Source organism: Botryllus schlosseri, chromosome 13 (assembly GCF_051294905.1).
Source record: "Botryllus schlosseri isolate E-star chromosome 13, Bs_hap1, whole genome shotgun sequence".
Taxonomy (NCBI): Eukaryota; Metazoa; Chordata; class Ascidiacea; order Stolidobranchia; family Styelidae; genus Botryllus; species Botryllus schlosseri.
The window spans coordinates 10,280,294-10,302,360 of record NC_137248.1 but is presented as its reverse complement, the minus strand read 5'-3'; the positions used below and the strand labels follow the sequence as shown (position 1 = coordinate 10,302,360).

The 22,067-nt window shown below is 40.5% G+C and overlaps 1 protein-coding gene across 1 annotated transcript; it reads left to right on the top strand.

Annotated features, from left to right (window-relative positions):
• The first annotated feature begins 12,237 nt into the window (after positions 1–12,237).
• LOC145453893 (uncharacterized) lies at positions 12,238–20,766 on the top strand. The gene is made up of 7 exons (XM_080331860.1): positions 12,238–12,736; positions 12,800–12,897; positions 15,478–15,574; positions 15,851–17,931; positions 18,485–18,917; positions 19,306–19,491; positions 20,463–20,766. Exons 1-7 carry the CDS (start codon positions 12,683–12,685, stop codon positions 20,685–20,687), a joined length of 3,174 nt encoding a protein of 1,057 aa, XP_080187986.1. The 5' UTR covers positions 12,238–12,682; the 3' UTR covers positions 20,688–20,766.
• Positions 20,767–22,067: the final 1,301 nt, after the last annotated feature.

Sequence of the window (22,067 nt, the reverse complement as noted above, 5' to 3'; positions counted from 1 at the left end):
CTCCATTGCATAAATTAGTATTTTTTCTGAATTTCCCGTTGGAGGAATCGGATTAGGATTGGACATGGACTTGAATAAGAAAAAAGTTATGGATTAGGATTTGGATTTGGATTTGAAGTTTGGGATTTGGATTGGATTAGGACATGAAAATTTCAAATCCGCTCATCTCTGCTAATTATCCAGGCGTGTTTTATCAAACTGGACATATTTCCAGAGGAAATGCTGATGGGGCAAACGTGGGGAGAGGATAATATGTGAAAAACTTCAACTTGACAAAGCTGACTTCTGTAACTATTGGTGCAGGGCACCAGCCACGGAAGTAAAGGCAGAAGGGCTGATTTGTTTGCTCAGAAATTATCGACCCCGAAACGCCAGGCTTCTTCTCGTATCAATCACTGAGAGCTCAAAGTGTATAATGGCCTCTGTAACGAAAAAGTTACCGTAATTTTATACTTGCTCGCTCACGCATTATAATAGAGACTTTGGTTCTATGGTGGAAGGGTTTGAAGGTACATATACCATCTTGGCAACGAATGCAATGCACGTTCCATGAAGGGATTTACTTGTGCTGCTGGAAGATGGATATTCTCACAAAAAACAGCAACTGCAAACTTGCGAACGCTGTCCATTAATGCTTTAGAAGGCATAAAAATGTACTAAATACCCGCATAAGACTGGTAAATAATAGGCTAAAGTAGCCTAAATTTAATAGTAGCCCATCAATAGCCTGTAATCAGTGGTTCCCAACCTTTTTGTCTTCATTCCCCACTTCAGATTTATACCGAGCCTTCATTCCCCACCAGGACCGTAAGAGCACTTCGTCAGCCCCGCCAAAAACGTTGCTCAGGGCCTCCCACAGGGTGATAAACCCAACTCGCCCCGCATAACCCCCTCAGCCCCACTGAGCATGTACGTCTTTCCCAGTTACTTATCAGCTACTTTGGGTCTACTGTTTAGTGCGTCGCCTTATTTCGACGAAACGCGCGAAGCGCGAAAAAATTATATAATTCGTGTTTGAATCGGGCAATGGTGTGAACGTGAGGTTCACGTTCGTGTTCTGTATGTGAACCTCGGAAATTTAGAGGTTCGCGTTCACAACAGAACCTTGGTAGGTTCTGCACTGTGAACCTTTTTCATATATTACAATTTTCACTTAATTAATACATATTTGGTTCGAATTTATTGCATTTCAACTGCGGGCCACTCTATGTGCATGATGTTGGTAGCATCAAAAATCAACACAAAACGAGCATGCCCATTGACAATCTCAAAAACTTTACTTGCTTTGTTACAAAAGTTTGCTCGAAATATCCAGCTTTCCGGTTGTGAAAATTTAGTGACTCTCTGCTGCGATAATAGCCCGCAATCACACGACATCAAGAGCGAAGTACACTACATGTAGTCAGCGAATGATGCTTACCCGACCAATAAATGAGATTGATATCGTTTTCTGATGCAACAAATATAGCAGGTTTACTGTATCATTGGAACCAAATCCGTGTGATTGAGCTGTTGGCTACCGCTGTATAACTTGTACTAAAATTTCAAGAGCAAGTAGGCCTATAGAAACCTGTTTTACACTCTACTCAACATCCATGTAGCAATAATCAGACACCGAATGCATTGTCCGGTCTGGCCCATAGACTTTTAGGTCGTAAGCTTATATTCCCTGGTAAGTCCTCGTCGAAATTGTCGGTAAAGCGTCGGAAGATATTTATTATTATTATTATTATTATATAATTAATTGCCTCAGTTGATAAATTTGGCGCCGTTTAAAACGCTAATATGTACTTCAGTACTGTGGCATTATGTGGCCCGAGTTGTCGCTAGGTATCGTGTACAAAGCCTATCACTTCATGAAAAGATAGGACTGGAATTTTAGCGATATGACGTCATGAGGTTCACGTTCGTGTTCACACAGAACCTTTCAAAAAGGTTCGCGTTCACACGAACCTGAACCTTTCAGAGGTTCACACCATCCCTAGGCAATATGACCGGGAATTGCATATATTTTGTAATCAATTGTTTATCCCCTCTCTGCTCCATAATCAGATTTATCGGTAGAGCGGAGGAATAAGATGTGTTGGAAAAGGTAGGGCCTCTAAATAAGAATTAAATATCTTCGGACGGACCCGTTGGTATATTGACTTCGTCACATTATGCTATTTCGTGACCTCCTATATCTGCTATGTCAAATGATATGGAAATCGCCAAAACTAAAAGGCACACACGATTTCAAATTGGTATTGCTTTACTGACAAATAATTTTTCCCTGCGGGATACCATTTACCCTGTGGAGTTCAGATCGCCAGGACAGGAACATTTGGCGCCAGCCATTTAGCCGCCTATGGACAATTAAACATATATGTATATTGTATATATCGAAGTTTTTGGCCATTCCTTATCGGTCAAAGTCTTCTCGCTGTTGATCGTTCTGGTACACTTCTCGGAGTTGCATGTTACATGGCCTATAACTTCATATGCCTTGGTGCGTCGTGGCGCATTGATGGCCGACGGCGAAGTCTCCATTTCTATAAATTCTACGTATTTTCGTGGGGGATGGGTACCCAATAATCGGATATTCGGCAATATTAAATTGCGAATCCAGCGCAAAATTTTTTGGAAAAAGTGGCATAAATTTTCAAACAAATAGCCCACCTAAATTTATGTTAATTCACGAAATAATTTTGGGCCTCTTCGAGCTTGCCCCCTCCCCCAATTGGGAGGTTTGGGGTGCGGCAGTTACGGTCCTGTTCCCCACCACCCAGCACTTTTTTTTTTATCACAGAGGAGCTATTTTCTGGTTTGCCTACACAAGACACACAATCAAACCAGTACGCAATACAATCGCCTATAACTGCAACATAAAACCGATACCAGTAACGCTCAAAATTTCGCGAAAGCGTTATTTCACGTCCAACTAGTCGTGCTGGATGCGTTTGTGACGCCATGATTGGCGATCCAGAGTAAAAAATAAGGCTTTGTGAACAACACGCAATAGAATTTTCGATACGTACATTCCAGAGCAGTTAACTTGTAACGGTAATTGCGCACGTGTCTCCGTGAATATGTAGACTGTCCTGAATATAAGTTTGAACAAATGCGTCTATTCCCACCAGAAACCATTGAATTCCCCACTAGTGGGGAATTCCCCACCGTTCGGGAATCACTGCTATACATGATGATAATGTTCTGCGCCCGCAACGTCTTTTGCTGTTAAACTGGTGCCCGTTATACAGGGGAAGTTGACAGCCCCTGATGTAAACTAGGGTTGCCATACGTCCAGAATTTCCCGGACCCGTCCGGAATTTCACTGAAAAATCTGCGTCCGGGAGGAATTTCTAAAATATGCCCAAATGTCCGGAAATTTGAAGGCTTGAAGCAAGCTCAAAAGTTTTTCGTAAATCCACATAAACAATATTATTTTTAAATATTATTTTAAAGCGTATTTATGCTATTCAAAATTCTTCTTCGCGACGCGCGCGAGTTGATGCAACGTATAATGATATTAGTATGGGCACCAGGCACCACCCTCGTCAAAAATGCGATCAAAATAAATGTAAATAACCACTGAAATAAGTCCGTTTGTAATCGCAATTATGAGCTAACTGTATATTCCTAGAGTTGGTTAAGGCCGATTTGATGCTTCAGTCACAGACAGTGGTTCCAAATCTTGGGGTCGTTTGCCTTTATCTGGTGATCGAGATGACTTTGGACGTATAATCAGGTCCCTAGGCCGTGAGTAAGTTTAGGCAAGCTGAAGTATTTTAGTAATCAGCTTATCAAGTTTTAAACTTTGCCACGGAACATTTTCAAGTTGGAAATGAGGTCGCGACCATAAAAGGTTGGAAACCACCGGATGCCTAATATGGAAGCATCAATAACATTGACAGAATTCATACATAAAATTTAACAGCTAAATGCATATAGTAAGTGTCCAACAAGTTACATCGACCACCCTATGGTGGGCCCAAAGTCAGTGTTTTTTTTTGGCGGAAGGGCGCGGAAAAAATTTTGTTTCGGACCTGATTAATACAGATAACCAGATAGCCGCACCGACCTAACAAACACAATCCTGACCGGCCAGACACGGCCCGCCAGACGGTTTCATCCGTCCCGTGGAGGAATCTAGTGCAGACCCTAGCAAGTAGCAATCACCAGAGCTCACATTCGCTCCCATTAGAGCCCACATTACAGATGGCCCAATTCATGACCTATGTTACACTCCGATCCTGTATAGTGTATGCGGTTTCATCCGGCCCGCGACGCGATTCTGGAAAATGGCACATTTTCAGCACATTTCTACAAATAGCAATTCAGTGCTGTAAACGACTATGATTCAAGTTAAAAACACGGGCATGGATTTTGAGGTAACATTTTTGAACCATTTGACTGGTCCGGCCCGCGCGCGAATCCTCTGAAGGTTTCAATCCGGCCCGCGACGCAAGTTCAGTTTGACACCCCTGGTGTGTACACTTGATGAGCAATGCTTTGCTAGTGTGACGTCATATGGACGGACAATGTGTTACACCTCATTTTGAAATCCGCTAATGAGCGCTAAAAAGTGTCCGGAATTTGCCCCACAAAAATATGGTAAGCCTAATGTAAACAATCAAAGAAAATGAGGTTGATATGCTTTTGGGCTACGACTCGTCACTATTTTGGTATCCGAATACAGATAGCACTTTGGCCAGTGGACGGCTCTTTGGCTGACGTACCACGAAGCCTGTCTAGTACACGCGTACTCGAAGATCAGACGGACAACTCTTTTTTTGTTGTTCTATCTCCACGACTTGTAAATTTATTGGACCAACGTATACGACGACGTAATAGTATTCCGATCATGAATTGAATTGAATGTATACGTTGTATTACACGCGTAGCCAAAAGAGATTATGCACGAGACATCATAACATTTATTTCTTCTTATCTCTATTTTACACGACACCAGATTACCAGGTATGACAAATGTCTTATCGGGTTTTCACTTCATAGAATTAAGTAATGTTTCACAAGACTCCTCATTGATCAACTATTAAAATGTCGTGAAGAATATATTCCGTTATACGCAACGCCGGAAGGTATAATTTATAACAAGGCTTTACTTTGCAGTTACACTATGAACCAAGATCACGACTGAACAATATGCGAGAAAGAAAAACGCCGATCCATAATGATGATTAGCACAAACCATGCGATAATTAAATTGAAATACGCAAATTGTAGTAAACAATGGTGTATTTCGACAACAATGGTATTCATACCTGGCCGATATTCCTTATCACGATTCCATAGCTGCCGATTTGCAGCACGCCACACTTGTAGGCTTTTTAAGACATCGCTTACGCGGATCAGATGGCGGGAACCCGGGAAGGATACGGAATCAAAAAAATAAGGAATATCGGCCTCGTGTAAATAACCATGTAGTCACCAAACACCATAAATACCACAAAACAACAACAACATGGCGGGGAGGAGGCCAGATAAACATACAACACACAGATAACGAAATTCTGTTGTACTCAGTCGCTGACAAGCTGCGCCATTTGGAAAGTGACTCAAATTCCTTTACGCCCCAATGTCCACGCGATGACTTCTGACAATGTGTTTCTCCAGTTCACATTTAGTAACATAACGCCTTCCACATACTGCACAGTCAAATGGCTTTTCTCCAGTGTGTCGCTTCATGTGCTGTCTGAATTCGCCGGTCTGCGTCATAGCGCAACCACAGATCTCACAGGCGTACCTCGAATCCCTTTCGTGTATGCGAAGGTGTATTCTCAGGTTCTCTTTTCTCGTAAAAGCTTTGGCGCAATGATCGCACTTGTGCTGTTTCACTCCAGCGTGAAGCAGCATATGCGTACTCAATTGCGCCTCGCAACCACACGGGAGGTCGCAAATCTTACAGCTAATAACTTTAAGATGTTGCTTGATATGCTTACGTAAGGATGATTTACCCGTATAGGACAATCCGCACACGTCACATACGAATGGTCGGACGCCGGTGTGAATGGCCATGTGTTGTTTCAAACCCTTGCGGTCATATAATATCTTACCGCATATTTCGCATTGCGATATTTCAATGGTTTCGGATATATGTTGTCGGTGGTGATATCGTTCGTGTTCCTGTAGTCGCACTTTCTGTCGGAATTTTTTATCGCAGAATGTACAACTGAAGGGAAATTCGTTGTTGTGAAAGTACATGTGATCGCGCAAATGGTGCTTCATGCGAAACATCTTGCCACATATCTCGCAGTTGTGTGGTTTCGCTTCCCGCCTCGGCATGGCCAAATTTCTGTTCAGCTTGACTCCCCGATTGCAGCATACACATACACAGCCACGAATTTCAATGCGAAAAATTCTCTCGCAGGATTAAACCAATATATCATATAGAATAAGATCAATCATGTATGAGGAGCATACTCTTTGACGTACCACTGCCTGTCATATCACTGTATAAGTATAAGTCTAAAACACAGTAATACTATAATTGATGAAAATTGGGAACGTCAAATGATACAGATATGCATGCATACTACATATTGCATACATATTATGTTGTGTCGAAATACCCCTGATATAGTGCATATAGAAAGAACAGTCGATTGTGAGACTCGATTCACATAAACACAAAAGTAACCTTACGTGCAAATAGGACAAGCGAATCACTGTAAAAATTCCGAAAGCGAATCCATGTACAAATTGTATCTAAACATTTCTATGCGACTGCAACTCCCGAATCTTCGTAACTTAAATCAGTGACGCATGGTATATCTGATGACACCCTCCAATTAGTAATTCCGACTCAAAACTCCGACTCCAAGAAGTTAAAAACAGCGTTTCGACTCGCTAAAATAGCCCTTGTATTCACCGTTCACACTATATATAGTTGTCGTAAACTCAATCATGTTTAGCGAATGAAGTCGAATACGCAAAAAAGAGATAACCGCATCTGCATGACGACTGTACATTGTACAATGCAGTATCCGTAACATTGTCGCTACTGCAGCTATCCCTGTTCGTCCAACCATGAAATTGATATCTCGTATATTTATCGCGTCGTGTTTTGACGCCGTATTGTGGCAAACGATTAGGGCTGGGCAAAATCGAGTACCTGAGTGATTCGATTCTGAATCACGTATTATGCTTCGAGTCGAGTCGAGTATTCGAGTATCACTCATTATGACGTCACAGCAACATGTACTATGTTAAAGTTCAAATATGTACCTTTTATGCCACTACAAAGAACATAACGCATGTTATCCATCACATTGAAGATACTTTGGTATTTTTTCAACCATAACGATTTCATTGCACTTCTGGACAATGTTGCGGGTTGATCATGACTTCGGAAATGTGTTATTTCCAGTAACGTTCGCAGCTTTGTGCTATGTCTCGTATGCTGCGACACGGCCAATCAAGGTTTCAGGCTTCCTCAGTGGAAAATAGTGTCAAAACTATAATTATCGTTGGTAAATTAACTTTCAGTTGCGAGGAGCGTATAATTTCAGTACTCGAAAAAATTGTGTTTTACTACTCGACTCGAATCATCCAAATTAATACTCGATTCAGATTCGAGTACTCGAATCATTATGCCCAGCCCTACAAACGATATTACATACGGTCGTAATTTACTTCAAGTATAAAACGCCATGATTCGAGAGAATCGTGTGATTCATTACTACACCACTTGCATCAACGTCTGAAACATATTCGTATATGCCTTGACTAACCTCTGTTTGTTTGTTTGATATTCGTGGTGTTTCGTCTGCATTGGTCATTTCGCACCAGGCCGATATTGTTTTATTTTTCATTCCGTATTTAACGACTTGTAGCACTGCCTACTTCTAGGCTTTTATAAGACACCGCTTATGCGGCTCATATGGCGAGGAGGAGCCTGGATAAACCTCTAACACTTAGATAGGAATTCTGGAGTCGAGCTCGGTCGAACTCGAACCTGCAACCCATAGTAATGCAGCTTTGTGGGTCATAACTAGAGGTCGACCGATATTGATCGTTGCAGGCCGAGAAAACTGAAATTGAAAAGAATTATAGCTTAATTGTGAACATGCATTGAAATTTGGGGTAACTCAAAATGCAGAATTGCAGATCAGTACAGTAGAGGTAGATGGTAATGCAGGAAGCTTAGTTTCTCTGCATGCTCACCCAGTTAAACTCGTCCTGCAAGGGTCAATCTGTCGCGTATCGCCCTTCGCGTTGTCGATTTCTTGATATTGGGAAAACGGAGCGTTTAATTTCCAATATTTTTGATTTTTTATATATAAAATATCGACCTCGATATCGGTCTTCATTGGCCGATATCGCTGATTCGACCTCGACAATCGACCAGGTCGATAATCGGTCGACCTCTTATTATGACACTACGCTATCCCGCCACCGAATAACCTGTGTTTTAAGAAGATCTCACACACCCAGGTGACAGGACTTACCGGACAAGTCAGCTAAACCTATAATACTTTGGTTAGCTCTACTTCTACTCCCAAACCTCTTTTACTGCACCACTATACGTCGCGAGCACCGAACATACGTTACATGTGTTAGAGCCCAGCAAACATGAAGTCGGTCTACACCAGTGGTTCTCAACCTTTTTGTCTTCGCGGACCCCCTTTGGAGCGCCACGGAACCCGCGAATCCCCCCCCCCCCCCGTTTTAGTTCAAATTTACCTCAATTATCGTTCAACCGTCATCTGCCTATAGTGCAAATATTATCAGTAGACTAGTGAAAAAGAGCAACCAAATGACTTTTCTACTATTTATGTAGAAATTGGTAAGAATTTCCGTAGCGAATTCTTTCTTGAAATGCCCGGTCATGCTTGAAAATCCACACCGTCGATTTGACATGAACGGGTGCCGAACTTCCATTAGGTGGTGGCGAATGTAATAATTACCCGTATACTTCCAGACGACAATTTTGGGTATGATATGTGGCACCAAAATTGAGAAACAGAACATGTAACGTCCACCCTACTCATTTCTATGTAGCACCTCATCTTGAAGTTACTCTGGAATTGCGGTTATTTATATCACAGGAGAAAAAAGATTTTTGCTAACAATTTAAAAAAAACAACAACATGGCATCTCTAAGCAGCAATATGTCTGTATCAGTAGGCTATTGGCTCACATAAATCACAAATAACCTGCAAATTGCGTTTCTCAGAGATAAAGCCGTGAGAAGTACAGAGTTAGTAAGCAGTTTATCGCTTTACCGCATTACAAGTTCTCCCGTTTATACCCGTTCGGTGTTGATAACCTATCAGCCTTATCTTGATAACAAATTAGATGTAAACAAATGGCCTTTGGTGATAAGCGTCAAATTTTACTTTCAATAACCAATAAACAACAACAGGACAGTTTTATTTGTTCTGTCTCCGAGACTCGTAATTTTATTGAGTCAATCAATATAAGAATCGCTTCCCAAAATGTAATGTTGAATAAAAATGGTATCACATAATATCGTAGAAATATGGGGTTATGTACACGCGGTATCTAAATTGGAATATATATTTTTATAATTATCTTTGTAATTATTAGGGCAAGTTTTTGCAACTTTTGCAACTTCTTTTTAGAGCTACCCGGCTCCTTCCTAAATACTCAGAAATCATGTAGTATGTTGCTTTAAGCTGTTTGGGGGAATCTTATATCGCAATTTTTGTAACTTTTCTCGATTTTTCATACAGCTTTTTGCAATTTTTTTTCGATTTTCCATGCAACTAACTTTTTACTGGAAATAATTGGCACTATATGTAAATAGATCGCTTGATTATTTCACTGACGTTTGAATTTGAAGTCCATTCTGATTTGACGTAGATTCCGGCCGCCGAAGACCGCGAAAATTGTATTTTCACTGGATCAATTTTTTCAGGCTATTGATTTTGCTGAAGTCACCAACGCTTAGTTTTGCTACAGTGCCTTGGATGCGGATCGATTCGAGTATCTCATACCCTAATAATTTCAAGGAACTGCACGTTTTTGTTGCAACTTTTGCGAAAACTAAATGCGACTTTTTACTGCAACTTTTGTGTAAAATGAGTGCAACTTTCCACGAATTTGACTACAACAAAATCTTGCCCTAGTAATTATAAATAACACATAGAATAAAGTCAGTAGGATATCTTGAATCAGGATACAGGAAATGAAACATGTATATTGGTAACGACGTTATGGTTATCACATAGATTGAAGTCCATGCATGTGTAGTATCTCAAAACGGTGTAGGCTACAGGAAATTACAACCCGACAAGACATGTGGTATGCTATAATTTGTGCATATGATGTGAAATATCGAGAGGAAATAATACGTAATAGTACGAAAGTGTTGGGTTGCCTATAGAAACGATGTTCACCAAATTTGGTTCAATTCCAACCAGTGGATGCGGAGTTATTGCCGTCGAAAAATTTGGATTTTAATGAAATAGTATTTACGGTGGGCACCATGGTAGTGCACTATTATAAATAATTAAAGAATTGGTCACCGTAAATACTATTTTATCCAAATCCAAATTTTGTTCGAGGGCAATAACTCCGCATCCACTGGTTGGAAAAAAACCAAATTTGGTGAACGTCGTTTCTATAGACAACCTAACACTTTCATGGGGTGAACAGAAAATTTTCAAATTTTTGGTATTTATTTTTATATAATGAATAGAAACTTTGTTCTCCTGTAGCAATGCGGTTACTGCTTGGAATTGAACCAAATTTGGTGTGTAGGCTTAAATGAGGTAACCTAACAATTTTATCAAGTAGCCAGTGCGATTTGAGAAAAAAGTCGTTTTTGAAGAGCCCTAATGTAGGCCTATGTGATACAACGTAAAAATTCATATTTTCATTTCGACATTACATTTTAGTCTGATTGGCTCAATGAATTTACTAGTCCTGGAATAGTGAACAAAAAGAAAGCTGTCCGTGTGATTTTGATATACGGGTGTACGAGACTATAGATTACTAACCTACCGTAGGTTAGTTATCTATAACGAGCCATAGTATACGTTGGTACGTCAGTCAACAAGTCGTCCACGGTCGTGTGGACTCCGGTCCGTCGAAAGGAAGATATCCGCAGCGAATTGCACAGAAACCTTCTTGAGTCAGATTACACAAGTTTAACATCATAAAGACATTTGCCCTGTGTTACAGTATCTTACATGCATTCCTTCCTACCGATACCTCACATGACACACATAGTATCTATCGCACAAGTCCTATCGGGTTTTCACTTCCTGGGATTTATCTATGAGATAATCATGATGGCGTTACCAAGATATATTCCGGTGTAATGTGATCGCGGTTCACACTTCGCGGCATTGTCATGTTCTAAGACTATGGACTGCAGCAAATATACCATTATTATCCATCATTATATATCATTCAACTTAAGATAACGCATTGTTCCGGTTTTATGTGACCGTCGCATTTGTTTCATGCGTCACTATGCAATAATTCCGTCTATCGCACCGACAACGACAGCAATAACACCACGGACTAAAGTCTTCTTTACCCAATAATGCAGTGAGTAGATATAATCAATTGGCCAATCATTGCGATTTTTCGATTCCATTGTTCACGGATAAAGGTGTCGCTTGATAATGACACATCCTACTGATATTGAAAGGTTTGGATTTGGAGGTACTATTTTGGGTACCACTGGACTGATCACCAGCGATCAAAAGGTTTATATGCGGCCCGCGACTCAAATTGCGTTTGGCATCCCTGCTATAATGGCTTTGTTGTCCAGGTCATGAGGTACATGTAGAAATAATTCAATGGTTTTTGAAGCTTAAATTTTCCTTTTTGCGAATGATATCCCTGAGAGAATTGAGCGTTAACCCATTTATTCGCCTTCATCGGCACAGCTAAGCTGCTTGTACGCGAGAAGAAAATATATGGCTCTTGCGGCAAGTTTTATCAAGGTACTCGTTGCAACAGCAAACAAATACATCGGGATTTGATGTGCAAAATATCTAGTAATTATTTGATGTATATTTATAATAAATTTGAGAATTTCCATTTCTTGTGAACGTTGTAATACGTGGTCTAGTCCCGATACTATCTTATTATCACGGACGCGACCGAAACAGCCCTTCGTTAGCTGGTTTTCTCGCCGCTGATCTTTCCGGCAGCACACCTCGCGGAATCGCATTCTGGCCGTAACTGCTGCGCCAATTATAGCCGCATAAGATTTTGTATCGTGAGATTCTGTACAACAGTATTGAAATCGTTTCAAGCACTAAAATAAATTGTCGTACGATGCTGATATAAATAATATGGTCATTGGTCATCTAAAGTCTCAAGATTTAACCTATTGAGCGGTGACGCAGACCATTGTAATTGTTCCATGAAATCGGCGTTTATGGGCGGTCCATACAACCGGTAATTTTTTGCTCTTGAAAACCGAATCCAATTAAGCCAAGCTATTTAACTGCGATCGCTGTATCAGTTTTCATCGTGCGCGAAATTGAGCCCCGTACCGGCGCTAGGAACATTGTGTCCGTAATCGCTGATACAATAGCAACAAAACTACAAAAGGTGCGGATTCGTACGCGTGGTAAGGGGCAGGAGGTTGAACGCCGTATGCCTCAGGGCTATATACGGACTAGCGTTTGATTCGACGCTGTATAGTTGTCATAAAGGAAAATTTGTTACCGTCAGATATACATAATTTTAAATTATGGGTACAGCCGGAATGTTATTTGCCTGTCCATGCAAGGATACATCTACTGTTGTGAGTATCGACCTGCAAAATCTGCAGATACATAGGTAACAGCAACGCGACCGCTTTTTACAGAATAAAGATAGCCAGCATTCAACGACGCTCCATGCCAGCAGGCGTTTGAATGGGAGTTCGCAATCAGAAAAAAGCTTCAGCAAAAGCCCAACTAACAGGCAAGCACAAGAGGATATTGTGTTGGCTACTTTCATCCGTAAATTGTAAACAGATAATGTGAATTAATTACAAGTACATTCGTTAGCACGCAGTTTGTAGTACACATTGTACAGTACACACAATACCCGTAATTGTGTAGAGATTCTGTTTCGGTCTAATGAGCAATGGTTAAATTGGACACACAGCTATTTCAGATATTATACCACTGTGTCAATCACTCAAATTTATAGGTGTATGTAGTAATGTACTTGATATCTGCCTTCCATACATTCTATAGCCAGTGTGATTCCTAGATCTCTCCCATTTATTTATACACTAATATGCTAATCATGAATATTCCAATATACTTCACTAATAGACTAACAATGAGTATGAATTTATTCCGAATTATTTTCCCGCTACCTATATTAAAATAGGATATCGGTATGCATCCATTTATACTTTTCACGCTCTTGATATGTTTGATCGTCATTGGTGAATTGACGATTGTCCGTGGTCACCGGAGAAAGACTGCGCTCCCATTGCGATCCGAAAACTAATATTACTCAAAAGGAAGACTTCATCATAAATCAATAACCCTTGCCACCAGATAGGCAGATACGCTTTGCTGCAGTTGATGTTCCCAGAACATAGACCAGCATTTTGAAAAGGTTGATAAATATTCATAATACTCTATGTGGTGAAATTGATTAACATCACCGATTTTGACATTCGGCATCTAGTTTGACAGGCCCGCCTTATGGTATTGTTCGGCTAAATAGCCAGAACATATAGACTTCAGTCAGCAAACCACATTAGGAAAGTTATTCTTTTCCATCCGACGGAAAGTATTAGTTGGCGCAGAATTTCATTTCCATAATTAAAAAAAAGCCTTTTAAAGAAAAACAAAATTGTCTTTTTTTCAGTTGTAAATTATGTCATAATTGTGTAAATACTTTAGATAAAACATGTTGTATGAGCCTAAGGATAATTACCATCCGATGTAGCCGACGTATATCGATATGGGATGGTTGGAACACTCAAAATAGTCGGTTCAACAGCAATAGTACATATATTTCGTCAAAGGAGCTATTTTTACCCTATATTTTCAATTGTAAATGTCAATCCACTATGACGTCACAATTGAACATCCATGACGTCATTGCTTTTACAAAAACATAAAAAAGAATAAAAAACATGTTTTAAATGAGGGCCTTGTTTTAAACTTGTTTGTTTTAAATTGATTTTTGTTTTAATTGCAACCCTAATACCAGCAGTTCTCAATCGCGGGTCCGCCAAACCTCCAAATTTGCAAAATGGTTGATAAACTACTTTGTAGTATTTTTAATTAGAGAAATCACGAGACAGTTTCGCTAAAACTTCATAACTCACATAAACAAAATGACCGTCTGAGATGGAATATTCTATACTGTGCAAACGCATTTTAAGTGACAAATTGCTAATATCCTACTGATACACACATTGCTGTTAAGAGATGTATTGATGTTCTGGAAAAACTATTTGCAAAAATCCATCTTCTCCTGTGATATACATGACCGCTATTCCAAAATAACTTAAAGATGAGCTGGTCTACAGAAATGCCTATGCTGGATGGTATATGTTTGATTCACTAGAAATCTGTTTCTCAATTTTGGTATCATATATTTTGCGATCATACCCAAAGGTGTCGTCGGAAGCAATGCGCGTTATTGTTACATTCGCCGCCACATATCACTGTGGAATCGGATTTAATTACAGAATTCACTTTGAAATAATAAAAGTCTTCCCAAATTCTACAGAAATTGTAGGCTATGGTGTTATTTTCAAGAATGGTCACTCTGTTGCTGTTTTTCTGCTTCTGGTAATAAACCGAAATTTGAACTAAAACTTTGGGGGTCCGTGGGGGTCCGTGACGGTCCAAAAGAGGTCCGCGAAGACAAAAAGGTTGAGAACAAACACTGCTATACAATAAATTACCTCCAGTTTCTTATTTTAAACCAAGGTACCCAAGGTACCCAATATTTATTACACAGTGGCCCCTTTGTAAATTTTGAAAACTAATTTCTACCCTTTTGAAAAAAATAAGAAACTTCATTTTCATTGAAAAACTTGATTTAAGCAGCAACCGGTATAGTTAGGATGATAAAATAATATAAATACAACCCACAATAACACAATACACATGGCAATACAGGAATTACTCGTTTCATATTCAGTTGATGGTTGAGCTTATTTTTGCGCTGACAATGTTGCAATTACCGTTTTGGTGGCGAAGAGAAAAAGTAAACTCAATATCGAGAATTATACTTCTTATTGTTGTATTTCTTTTGCTATAGTGGAGTAGACTTACAGCTGATCGCGCGTGGCTACATAGAATGGGTGACCCGGCACGTTTGCCAGTTAAGAAACTTGTCCGATAGTTCCGTGCCTGTATTCCGTTCCGTATTTATTATTGTAACAACACTGACTGCAGACATTAATATTTTATAGCGTTGGCATCAAATTATATGCTTGCATTTACGTTTCGTGTTAAACACTGTGTTAAGCTAACATGTAGGACCTCTTGCTTCAGATATAGTTATATAATGATTTCATTACAGCGTGTCGGATCATAGCGAAGTCCAAGTTCCCATGATTGCCAATGCGGCGAACGTCAACGACGACGTAACAAGAATAAGAAAAGATCATGATCAACAGGTCACAACTAGACCGCTGCTTCTGATATTATATATATACTATAGCCTATACCATTTCTATAGCCTTTGGCGTTTGATATACTTTTGTTCCTATCTGTATATAGCGTTAGTTATTTTGCTCCACAATAACACGTGTTCGTTATTTGATATCGTGGTCGATTGAAGATGCGTTCTTTCTGAGTAGTACCTTTTGTGATAGCATGCCTAATTGAATTATAGGCGGGACCACCATAGTTTCTCGCCATAACAACTAATATTTCTGTACGCACTACAACAGGACATCTCCTTGTCGCAACAAGCAGACCTCAATGAGAACGGATCGGAAGTTCCAGATACGGAATCAAACCAGAAAGTCGACCATCTGCGTGAAGAAATTAGAGCCAAGCGAGTTGCCTTGAGAAAACTACATGCTAAACTAAAATTAGAACTAAACAGTTTGTATAACATGAAGGAATTTCTTAATGGTCCCAAGCATGCCACCAGCACGAATCTACCGCAGGAGATCACGGCGACAGAGCGTTCTTATTCAGAAAAGGATTTTCTAAAGGACTTCAGGCAGTTGTTTGAGAATTCGTCATCGGATATCCTTGAATCTAGCATTGACTTAGAGAACTTCACGAGAAAACACACCAATATGTTAGAACAATCATCCCTATGTCAGAGCGATAAAGAACCTATTTCGCAGCTGGTAAATGAAAGTGAAAGACTAATCAGCGATAGCGAAAAGATGCTCGCAATGTTGCAGAAAGCGATGAGAATCGCGTCAATGGAATATCGCCTCAAACTAGTGTTCTCTGAAGACCAAGACTCTGCGAAAAGTCAAGTTGACAAGCTGGAATCGGCACTCCTTGACCTGCAGCGCTTAAAATCATCTGATGGACTACATTTCAACTTCGAACAATCCTCGCAAAATTTGAGCACATCTTATTGCTCAGCAAGAGATGCATTTGTGCAACTGTTCCCGGCAGAAAGAATAATGAAACTAGAGAAAAAGTCAAAGATTAAACTTGCCGAACTGCATATTGACGCTCTGTGGCAGAGACAAAAGAATGAGGATATCACACGACCGACGCAAGATTCGATAAAGTGCGAAAACAATGATAAGATGCAGACAATCACTACAATTCCTGGTACCGCGGGATCACAAACGGAAGATGAAAAATCGCAGGAAGTTGCCATCGTACACACGAAAGAAGCTAATAACTTCAAGAAGATCATTCAACATCTATCCTCGGGAGAAAAAACAAAGCAGGAGCCTATATCATCGGAATGCAATTCACCGAATTCTTCAACCGTTGAAGTGGACACGAAAGTTGAAGCATGGGCCTCAAATGAAGATAGATACAAGCAAATGTTAGGTCATTTGAAGAAGTGCGTCAAATCGAAGAATCTCAAGAAGGCGCACGAATTGCTGATTGATCTAAAAAGTATTAAAGTCGATTCTTCAGATAAAATTATTGATGACGCTTTCAGTCTATTATTGCGATCGAGACACACGGGCAAAGAATTGGACAAGGACGTGGTAGAAACCACTAGAGCGGGATTGAGGAGTTCTCTCGGGTCAGAAAACGCGAAAGTTATTGCAGATTTCCTTGTGCGGGCGCAGTTAGTCGGGTTGAAGAATGGCATCGAGATTATGGGTGCTCACGCAAAATTATCGCAACTTCAACATAACGATGCTTGCTACAAATCTGAATTGAAAAAGATGGAAGACTACATGGACAGATTATCCACACGAGCTTCAAATAATAAATCAACTGTGGATTTGATAATGTCATTGGAGCGTGCAATAGCGGTTGCGGATTGTTTAGACATATCAGCTTCTGTGAGACATAAAGCAAGCGGCGCTCTACATGTGCTGAATACTAGAAAGCAGAAGATCAAAGCCGTGAAAGATGAGCTTCAGAGAGCTGTAATGGAGTGCAGACATGATGCAATAACATGTGCCATTGCTGAAGCAGAATCCTTGCCGTATTTCCTAGAGTTTGATCCGTATGACGGACAGATTGCTGCTATTTTGGATTACGCAAAACACAAGATCTCGTCTCACGCCAAGCAGACCGATTCTGCGCAACAACCCCCCGCTGAACGTAGAGTCAAATCTAATTTGAAACGGGCTATGAAAGGAAATAGCTCCAGCAAACTGGAGTCGGCGATATCTTTGTTCCGCAAAACCTACAACGTACCGTCCGAGATTGAGAAACAAGTGGGAAACGTGGAATCACAGACGCTTATCAGGCGAGCAGAGAGAAAATGGAAGAGGATGAAAAAACAGGAGAAGATAGAAGAGAAGGCATGGATCGGCATCAGGGATAATCTGAGGGAAAGCCTGAAATCGGCGATGATTGAAAACGATAGGTCAGTATTTGAGGATTATAAGAAAACATGTCATACCACAAACCAGGGTATGCGACATGTGCCCCGCGGGTCACGCAGAGAAAAATTGGCCTGTTCGAAAAATGTGTCAATATTTTGGCTAATGTTATGCATCCCGAAAATGGGATTGTGATCTTATTTTTACCTACATTCGAGCTAAGCTCAAGTTCGGGATGAAAAAAGGTATCACAACCACTAAATCAGCTAATGTGCTATGCGTGTAGGCTACTATATTTGCACACGAATATTGTAAACAGAAGACATTCAACAACCCCGAGAAGTATTTCATTGATAAGTCTCGCCGTCACCGCTACCAGTTTCGGTGGGCCTGGATTGAAACTACCAGAAAACCCTTTTGTGTAGGTGTAGCCCTCGATCACACAAATTTCATCATTTCATCCCTAACACTCATGGCTATGCTTATGTGGTGTCAGAGTCACATTTTCAGTGAAAGAAAATTAACGTATTCCCGACGATAATTTTTTTTCCAATTGAGATTGTACATCGTATCCTACACTCGTCATGTATATTTTAGAGCCGAGCTATGGAAAGCCGTGTACCAATTTAAACGCGAACTCGGATCGAGCTTGGAGCCGAACGATGACAAATTGCTCTGCGAAGCCAAGAAACAACTTCGCGAAGTGACTGTACAGCAATGCAAAACCAACTTGATCAACGCCATGAAGGATCGTGACCATACCCGTTTGCGTCACTCCCTCGTTGAATTGGACAGCCCCTCGCTGTCCGGCTACGCGGTAGACGACGACGCGAATCTCAAAGAGGAAATTGCGAAGGCGAGGAAGCTTGTGGAACATTTGTCGGAAATGGAAAGGCTGAAGAAGTCCGTGTCCGACATGAGCCGGTCTCAACTGGCGGAAATCCATCGGTATCCGAATCCGCCCGCTTGCGTTCGATCGATCATGACTGCCACGTATATACTGCTAGGGGAAAACGAAAAGGAACTAAAGGTGAACAAATACCTTTTTGACGCCTTTCTAGAGGTCTGTGTCAATGAGAGAGAGAGAGAGAGAGAGAGAGAGAGAGAAAGAGAGAGAGAGAGAGAGAGGGAAAGAGATTTATTTGTAGTATCGAAACAGCACAATGAAACCTCCAGACGTGGTCAAAGTAGTCAGTGTTGCTACTCAAGTAGAAGTAGAAATAACGCCATATATGTATATTACTCAATGACAACAACTTCCAGTAGTGTTTCATTGTTTCATTTGACTGAGCACAGATTAGATGGAAACATAACTCGTCAGTCTCGTGTATTTTATGGGATTGGATTTGGCTTATAGAATGAACGAACAGCGATGTTGAGTTGAGATATATATTCATTTCAATTGACCTATTATATAGGATTGGACAGCGGTGTCGCGGCTTCTCGTCAAAATGGGAAGAGAATCGCTGCTGAGACGGGTGACAATATGCTCTCCAAACAACATATCCGCGGCCTCGGCGCATTTGGCCCAGGATATATTATCCGAACTAACCCAAAGTCAAGTGCCGGACGTACACAGGACAGCAGCAATATTTTACGGATGGGTGAGTTCTCGCTAGCTGAGATTATGCTTACATGTTAGCAATTTGGACTCCATAGAGTCAACTTGTTTCTATAGCCCTAGACCCGGGCGGATTTCTCCCATACTATCTGTTATTCTAGAAATGTCGGTATTGGCGTGTCCGGTGACGTCATCAACTCATTTGCCATTGTCATTTGTCATTGCTGTTGTGTTACGATCCTTGCTAGAAATGATCTCAAATTGTTGTGTCAACTTCTAATAATGTCGAGGGATTGAACGTAGGGAATTAATTCCAAAGTCGAAGTCGTTTGTTGGTCGGGAAATGGGATCTTGCGATCAAAGCGCTATATACTCAGAGACAAAATGCATTTTCTCGTCACCATCTGAGGACGCTAAGCGGGTTGTAACCAAGTCACAAGGCTCCGAGTCACAAGTCAATCTCACTTTTATAGTTTTGACTCGAGTCAACTCTAGTCATTTTCAATTCACCACCGAGTCAAGTTCGAGTCCGAGTCAGCGAGCGAAGTGTCGAGTCCGCGTCATGGTATTATAACTCGACTCCGAGTTCAAGTCATTATGTTGACTGCGCGGTTTCCAGTTGAAGTCTTGTTAAACCCACTTTTTATAACTCTGTTTGGTGATATCGAATGGTTCACATTTATAATATACTAATTTTCCTTCACTTTTAGCAGTTTCTGGTCGCATTTTCAAGTATCAGTACCAATAGACGAAATCCCAATAGTGTGGTTGCTTTACTATTCTTCGAAATTATAATGAAATGTCGGTATTGGCCATCTGAGTCTCGAGTCATATGACTTGGTTCGAGTCATGCACAATGACTCGAGTCGAGTCAACCATTTACGTCTTTAGTGAAAATGACTCGAGTCGAGTCAACCAACAAACCAACCAACCAATGAGTCATCACAACCCTGTAATATATGTAATAAAATCTTAATATTCAATGAAAGTTAAAATATTGCATCAACTCGACAGGCACAGTGCGTCATCGCCGAAGTCCTAGATCGTCACCAACACGATCCAAGTAGAGAGGAGCAATTTAGGAAACGGCCCCAGATCAAACCGAAGCCCAAGGAGCCGCCGAAGGACCCGGTCAAGAGCGAGTTTTGGAACAGGCTGTCGAGACCGCGATCATCCACCACAATTAGAGCGAATCGTATCTCGAAAAATCCGCCTCGGCCTATCAGCGCCGCTACGTAATCTTTTATTATTAATTCTGTTCGAAAGCATAGTCCAACTTTTTCCTATCTTGATTTTTCAATAAAGGAATATGCTTGTGTGTGCTTGTGAAAATTTAGCACGGGAAATGAACTTAGGGCGGCAGCGAAGCAGCAGAATTACGGAATCTCGGAATCAGTGCGACAATTGCATTCGATTAATTCCTGGTATACACTTTGAGCTCGAGTCGTCACACAAAAGCAACAAGCTATCAGCGGCCAGGGCATATGGTGTTATGGAATGAAATTTATGTAAGCGAATACGGAAATGTGAATGTATGGTATGACATGAAAATATTTCTCACTTTCAAACTTTGTAATTGCCAGAACCTGCATAACAAAGATCCTTCTTCCGATATGTCAAATCGAGCGCCTAAAATGATTTGGGTCTGCTCCCTAAAAGTATTATGAGTATGGATTTGCCGATTTGGATTTGCAAAAACCGGATTTAATGATTTTTGCCGGAGTTGGAACGGATATGAAATCAAGATTATTTTGAAGTAAGATTTTGATAATAAATTTCTCGTAACTTACGATTTTCATGAGACTGTTGAACAAATTTCAGGGAGGCATTACCGGATTTGGACTAGGATGCGATGAGAGGCATAGAGAGACAGCTTTTATTGAGTAAAAATTAAATTCAAAAATAAAATATAGGTTTGAGTGATACGATCCTTAGGGATCATCTAGTCAGCTGCAACGATGGAGTACATAATTGTCTTTTAATAGAGTCTCACGTCAAAAATAAATTAGGTACAACAGTGGTAGCCTACAACAGTGGTAAGCTGGAACAACAACAGAGTAACAGGCACTAACAATGATGAAGATTTGAATTTGAGAGTTTTAAATCTGTTCATGATGGTTTAAATGCAAATTAGATCTAATATAATTCGAATGAAAACACCGGAGAATTTTTACCCCTCAGAAGTAAGATTATATGAGATATTGGACAGCATGGAAACAAATATGATATGGATCTAGGTTGCTATGGTATAGATCAGTGGTTCTCAACCTTTTTGGCTTCACGGACCCCTTTTGACCGTCATGGACCCTCGCGGACCCCCTCAAGTTTTAGTTCAATTTTAGTTCTATTATGGAGCAACCTTCATCTGTCTCGTGCAAATATGAGCTAGGCTTGTGATAAACAGCAAAATAATGATTTTTCTTGAAATAACATCATAGTATTTATGTAGAAATTGGTTGACTTTCATTATTTCAAAGCTAATTTTGCTGCTGTATTTCTTGAAGTACGTGGTCGTGTCTTTAAAATCCACGTCTTCGTTTTGATTTGAACGAGTGCCGAAAACCATTTCCGCAAAGATAGATGGAGGGTAATGCAATATTAACACATACCGCTTCCGAC

Excerpts from the sequence above, each read along its gene's own strand:
- LOC145453893 (XM_080331860.1), top strand. The coding sequence starts at position 12,683 with ATGGGTACAGCCGGAATGTTATTTGCCTGTCCATGCAAGGATACATCT. Across the intron at positions 12,737-12,799 it reads GCAAGGATACATCTACTGTT|AATAAAGATAGCCAGCATTC; the intron begins GTGAGTATCGAC and ends CGCTTTTTACAG. Across the intron at positions 19,492-20,462 it reads CAGCAATATTTTACGGATGG|GCACAGTGCGTCATCGCCGA; the intron begins GTGAGTTCTCGC and ends TCAACTCGACAG.